The sequence below is a fragment of the Oncorhynchus tshawytscha genome, linkage group LG14, assembly GCF_018296145.1.
Source record: "Oncorhynchus tshawytscha isolate Ot180627B linkage group LG14, Otsh_v2.0, whole genome shotgun sequence".
Taxonomy (NCBI): Eukaryota; Metazoa; Chordata; class Actinopteri; order Salmoniformes; family Salmonidae; genus Oncorhynchus; species Oncorhynchus tshawytscha.
In genome coordinates this window covers 10,030,330-10,036,329 of record NC_056442.1, presented here as the reverse complement: position 1 = coordinate 10,036,329, position 6,000 = coordinate 10,030,330, and the positions used below count along the sequence as shown (strand labels likewise).

At 44.2% G+C, this 6,000-nt stretch overlaps 1 protein-coding gene across 1 annotated transcript; it reads left to right on the top strand.

Annotated features, from left to right (window-relative positions):
- Positions 1-1,780: 1,780 nt before the first annotated feature.
- On the top strand, positions 1,781-5,108 carry LOC112266513 (frizzled-7-A). Its single transcript, XM_024444046.2, has 2 exons — positions 1,781-2,176; positions 2,508-5,108. Exon 2 carries the CDS (start codon positions 2,520-2,522, stop codon positions 4,197-4,199), a length of 1,680 nt encoding a protein of 559 aa, XP_024299814.1. The 5' UTR covers positions 1,781-2,176; positions 2,508-2,519; the 3' UTR covers positions 4,200-5,108.
- Positions 5,109-6,000: the final 892 nt, after the last annotated feature.

Genomic DNA, 6,000 nt, shown 5'->3' with positions numbered 1-6,000 from the left:
GTCAAAAACATTCCCATATGGTTTGCTGCATAGATTCAGAGGGATGGTATAAATACACAGCTGTACTTTCAGACCTCGGGGGTTGTGTTCTGCTGGTCTCTCTGAGGGGAACGGGGGGAGGACGGGAGGGGTAGTACGGTATGGCTTTCTCTGCTCTGGGAGCCTCGATTGAAATACAGAACGTAGAAGAAATAAAGAGAGAGAGAGAGAGCAACAGCAAATCCATATGCTGGATGGGAAACATAAAGGCATTTCCTCCCTATAAGCTCTCCCAACGCAGTGGACCACCATCTCTACAGAAAACCAACAGTCATTATATTACACACACAATACAAAACAGCAAGCTTCATGAAAACCATGTAGGGAAAATCTAGACCCACACTCTTAGGAAAAAAAAGGTTCTATCTTGAACTTAAAAGGGTTCTTTGGATGTCCCCATAGGAGAACCCTTTGAAGAACCCTTTTTGGTTCCAGGTGGAAACCTTTTGTGGAAAGGGTTCTACATGGAACCCAAAAGAGTTATCCTATGGGGACAGCTGAGGAACCCCTTTGAAACCTTTGTTTCTAAGAGGATAGACTACTACTATGTAACTACATAAATGATACATCACATGGTTACATCATAAAGGCTATGTGCTGCTATCTCATGATAATCCCTGTTGTGGGTGTGAAGATATCCAATCAAAATGAAAATGTGAAAAATGTTTAGGAATAATGTTTTTATTAACATTAATACATTACCATACAATAGGGTACAATTGTCACGCCTGCTCCCGCTCCCCCTCCGAAGGCGCCAGGCTCCCCAGCATTACTCACTTCTGCCACCATCATTACGCACACTTGCCTTCCCCCCGTCAAGCGCATCAGCGATCACTGGACTCACGTGGACTCAATCACCTCTGTCATTACCCCCCCCCCATATCTGTGTGGATCCCCGCTCGGTTCCCGGCTCCGGCATTAACTGTCGTTTGTCGTTGTTTACCCGTGTGCTGACGCTGTTCCTGTTCTGTTACCTGTCTGTTCCTGAATAAATGTTGACTCCCCATACCTGCTTCTCATCTCCAGCGTCGGTCATTACAACAATAGCAGCCCATTAGTTTGACTCTATCACTGGCATGCAAGGCCATCTCTAGCACCATCCAGAAAAACGACCTGACATTCACCAAGAATTACATTATAAGGACATTTGTTTTGAAAAACTCAACAAACAACTTAAAATTATATTTGATGAATAAACCATGTGCAAAATTCTATAACATACTTAATGGAGAATCAAGTCCATGAGTAAAATGTTCTTGGCTGCCTAACAGTTTCTGCAGTCCATAAACCAAGATGATTTACCAGAAACTATAGGCTCCACTCTGAAATTAACAATACCATAAATATGACAATTATTGCTCTACTTTGTCACAGGCCTGGCTTACGAGTTTAACCCTGGACACTTTCCTGACAAACAGAGTGAGATATAAGGCATGCAAAAGAACATAAATTACTTCACGAAGGTCTACGAAGCTGAAAAGAGGTGGTCTAATGTTATTTTTCAACTTCTAATGCTTGAATGTCTCCTAAATTATCTATAGCCCGCTCCCAACATAGAATATAAAACGTTTATATTCTACACCATGTTAATTGAGTAGCAAATCAGTTTATTAAAAAAAACTCATCCAGGTTATCGCTGAAGATGGCATAAAACTCCACCCTCTTCACTTCACTCCAATCAATGACGAGATGGGAGAGAAAACAAATCATTCAATTGGTGGAGAAAGTGTGGTTTCAAGGCGCCCCTAAAAAGACGCATGTGTGGGCACCAAGAAACCGATCAAACTCAGTATGGTGTGGGGAATCAATCTGGCAAGTTTCTCCAGAAGGGCACATCACGGTTTTAGCGGTGTGGGAAGAATTAGTTTGACGAGTAGTATACATTTTTTTTTTGAAGAGATTTGACTTTTACGACAGACTTTGAGCCGGGTTCATCGTAGTAGATAGCCTACTAATGCGCCTCGAGCTGAACATTGGCTGAGTTGTAAAGGCGAGATGGAAAACCATGAGGTTTCGCAGACTTCAACTTTGCTTCAACCTATAATGTGATGTAACGAAGATTTGTGGGAATCTGGAAGAAATTAGTCTACGCATTCCATTTTCAAGTCATACGGTTGTTTCCAATACGAAGAAGCAGGTCAGTAAAGGAACGAACTGCAACAACAAAAAATAAACCGACTCTTTATTGGAATTTCTCAGGTTCTCAGTGGTTTGATTGGAATAAAAAAAAAATCCCTCACCAGCAATCCTCCATTTTCTTGGAGAGTTCTATGAGCACTGGCATAAGGAATGTGGGGAGAGCGACCGAGGGCATTTTTCAAGCATTTAACTTTGTTTTAACTTTAGGCTCCTCTCCCTTTTTATATAGACGGAGAAAAGATCTCAACCCTTTTGTGGACTGAGTTTGATTTGGGCTTTTTGCAGCTCCGGGGTAATATTCTAAGCCACTTTTTTTGTTTTGAACACAGGGGGCTGCTATCATGGCGGTAAGGATAACCTGTGAGTGGATTTGGATAACGGGGTGCGCGCTGGTGACTGTTTGCCTTCTACTGGAGCCGTGTACCGGTCAGTATCATGGCGAGAAAGGCATTTCTATACCAGAACACGGTTTTTGTCAGCCAATTTCCATTCCCCTCTGCACGGACATTGCCTATAATCAAACCATCATGCCGAATCTTTTGGGACACACAAACCAGGAGGATGCGGGGCTGGAGGTCCATCAGTTTTACCCGCTCGTGAAGGTCCAGTGTTCCATGGACCTTAAGTTTTTCTTGTGTTCCATGTACGCACCGGTGTGCACAGTTCTAGAACAAGCCATCCCCCCATGCCGATCACTGTGTGAGCGCGCACGCCAGGGCTGCGAGGCGCTCATGAACAAGTTCGGGTTTCAATGGCCAGAGAGACTCCGCTGCGAGAACTTCCCCATCCACGGCGCTGGGGAGATCTGTGTGGGTCAAAACACTTCAGACACGGACATCGCTACCTCGGACCCCACTCCCAACCTGCCAGAGCTCATGACCTTACCCCCAAACATCGGCCGCCCTGCTGCCCAGCCCTTCTCCTGTCCCCTACAACTTCAGGTCCCAACCTACCTCAATTACAAATTCCTGGGGGTGAAAGACTGTGGTGCCCCATGCGAGTCCACCAAGCCCAACGGACTAATGTATTTCCGCGAGGAGGAACTGAAATTCGGCAAACTCTGGGTGGGTATCTGGTCTATCTTGTGTTGCGTGAGTACACTGTTCACTGTGCTCACATACTTGGTAGACATGCGGAGGTTTCGCTACCCGGAGAGGCCCATCATCTTCCTCTCAGGCTGCTACTTCATGGTGGCAGTGGCCTACACAGCAGGCTTCTTCCTGGAGGATAAAGTGGTCTGCATAGACAAGTTTAAAGAGGACGGTTACAAGACGGTGGCCCAAGGCACCAAGAAAGAGGGCTGCACCATCCTCTTCATGATCCTCTACTTTTTTGGCATGGCTAGCTCCATATGGTGGGTCATCCTGTCCCTCACCTGGTTCCTGTCTGCTGGTATGAAGTGGGGTCACGAGGCCATCGAGGCCAACTCCCAATACTTCCACCTAGCGGCTTGGGCGGTGCCGGCTGTCAAAACCATCACTATCCTGGCCATGGGGCAGGTGGATGGGGATCTTCTCACAGGGGTGTGCTACGTCGGCATCTACAGTGTGGATTCATTACGAGGGTTCGTCCTGGCCCCCCTGTTCGTCTACCTCTTCATCGGAACCTCGTTCCTCCTGGCCGGTTTCGTGTCTCTGTTCCGCATCAGAACCATCATGAAGCACGACGGCACCAAGACGGAGAAACTAGAGAAGCTGATGGTGAGAATCGGCGTGTTCAGCGTCCTGTACACCGTCCCCGCCACCATCGTCATCGCCTGTTACTTCTACGAGCAGGCCTTCCGCGACCAATGGGAGAAGACCTGGCACATGCAGACGTGTAAGCGCTTCGCGGTGCCGTGTCCGGCCAACAACTTTGCCCCGATGACCCCGGACTTCACGGTGTTCATGATCAAGTACCTGATGACTATGATCGTGGGCATCACGTCCGGGTTCTGGATCTGGTCAGGGAAAACATTACAGAGTTGGTGCAGGTTTTACAAACGGCTCAGTAACAGCAACCAAGGAGAGACAACCGTATGAACTTTCTAGAAGGTTAACGTGGGGGAGTTATACATGTTTATTTTTTAAATATTTTTTATCAAACCGACTGAGCATATCCCTTCCCACCTCCTATTGGACATAGGACAATTGAACTCTGAAAAAAGTACTTTTACTTTGGGAATGTCCCTCCTGACAACCTTATGAGCCATTGGGTGAACATTTGTTCATTATTTGGGGGGGGGGGGTAACCCCCATAAAAAATTTAACATTCTATAATCTCATTTAAACCACAATGTGCCACCCAGTGATGTAACAGCAGCAACGGAGAAAATGTCTGTTTTGCCATGACCTTTTCAATAGGTCTTCATCTATTTTGTATTATGAAGTGAGTTTCTCATCCAAGGAGCAACAAGGATACAGGGCTAATGTCTGACAAGACCAATGATGTGTGTTATGTTTTGCGAGGAATTACAAAGGTTTTTGGAATCTGCATTCCATTCCTTGCTTCTGTACTTTTAACATTTTTGTGCCTGTTTTTGTTACGTGTGTCTGTTACTTTTAGACTAACTTGCAGACATCTGAGAACATTCATCTTGGCACAGAGAGAAATGTCTAACACACTCACTTTATTTTAGTTGTGTATAGTGTTATATGTCCCAAATGGCGCCCTATTCCCTATATAGTGCACTGCTTTTGACCGGAGCCCTGGTCAAAAGTAGTGAACTACATAGGGAATAGGATGCCATTTGGGATGTGATCTAGCTGTAAGATGTTGCTATTAAATTGCCACGTTACAGGCCACATTTTGTAATTATTCACTCTTTTTTTTTTAAAGAACATATGTATTTATAAGAATTATAATCTTGCTGTTTCTACTTGATGTTTGTTAATGCAATATGGCTTGTATCTTGTACAGTTTCACAGAATAAAATTATGTTTTTAACCTGCTGTCACTTGAACGTCATTGCTGTTCATTTTTGGATGCTTTAAGCACGTTTGTCTAAAACAAATCCTTGAACGAGGCAATGTAAAACCAGCGAGATTGTGATGACTTCCTAAAACATATCCAATGAGTTGAAAGAAGGGTAAATGAAGGCCTAGAGATTCTGTTTTAACATAGTTTGGAATATCAACAATTCCACACCTGATGTCCTCAGTTACTTTTACCATCTGCTTGCACAATACTCCCTATAAAGGCTGTAGTGTGGACACATTACCCTGTTATACAGTATGTTGCTATTTAGTTTCTCTGGTCGTCTCCTGTTCTATCCCCCAGGTCTAACTTCTACTCACTCTGCTTTCCTGTGGAATAGTATCTCTCTAAATGGTGGCAGGTCAATATATCAGAGCCATTGATAAAGAGATGGTATTTCTGTAGAAAAACAATAACTAGCATGATGTGTTTAAAGGGGGATTTTCCCTTAAAACTTACGAACAGGAAATCTTAACACACTGCCTTGAGCGGATCTCCTCCTTTCCTGATGAAATGTGAGATCTCCTTTTTGGCTTTCCTTGTTTTGAGTTCACCTCTCCCCTTTTTGTTTTGGTTGTGTGTTTTAGACAGGGCGGAGTGTAGCAAAGACGTTTTCTTTTAGGCAACATTTTGCGTCATTTGTTCTGTATCTATTACGTGTTGTGTTCAACTGGAGTGTCAGTAGACCTACAATAGTCACCTGAACGTGCGTTGTACCGTGTTACTGTTGCATGTGTTCAACGGAAAACAAAGAGTACTTAATCCAACAAGCGGACATGATTTTGTTGAACAATATGAAGAATGTTTGGGGAGAAACATACTATTACTGTCTTATTTGCTTTAAAACTGTTGCAAAGACCGAAATGA

Excerpts from the sequence above, each read along its gene's own strand:
- LOC112266513 (XM_024444046.2), top strand. The coding sequence starts at position 2,520 with ATGGCGGTAAGGATAACCTGTGAGTGGATTTGGATAACGGGGTGCGCG.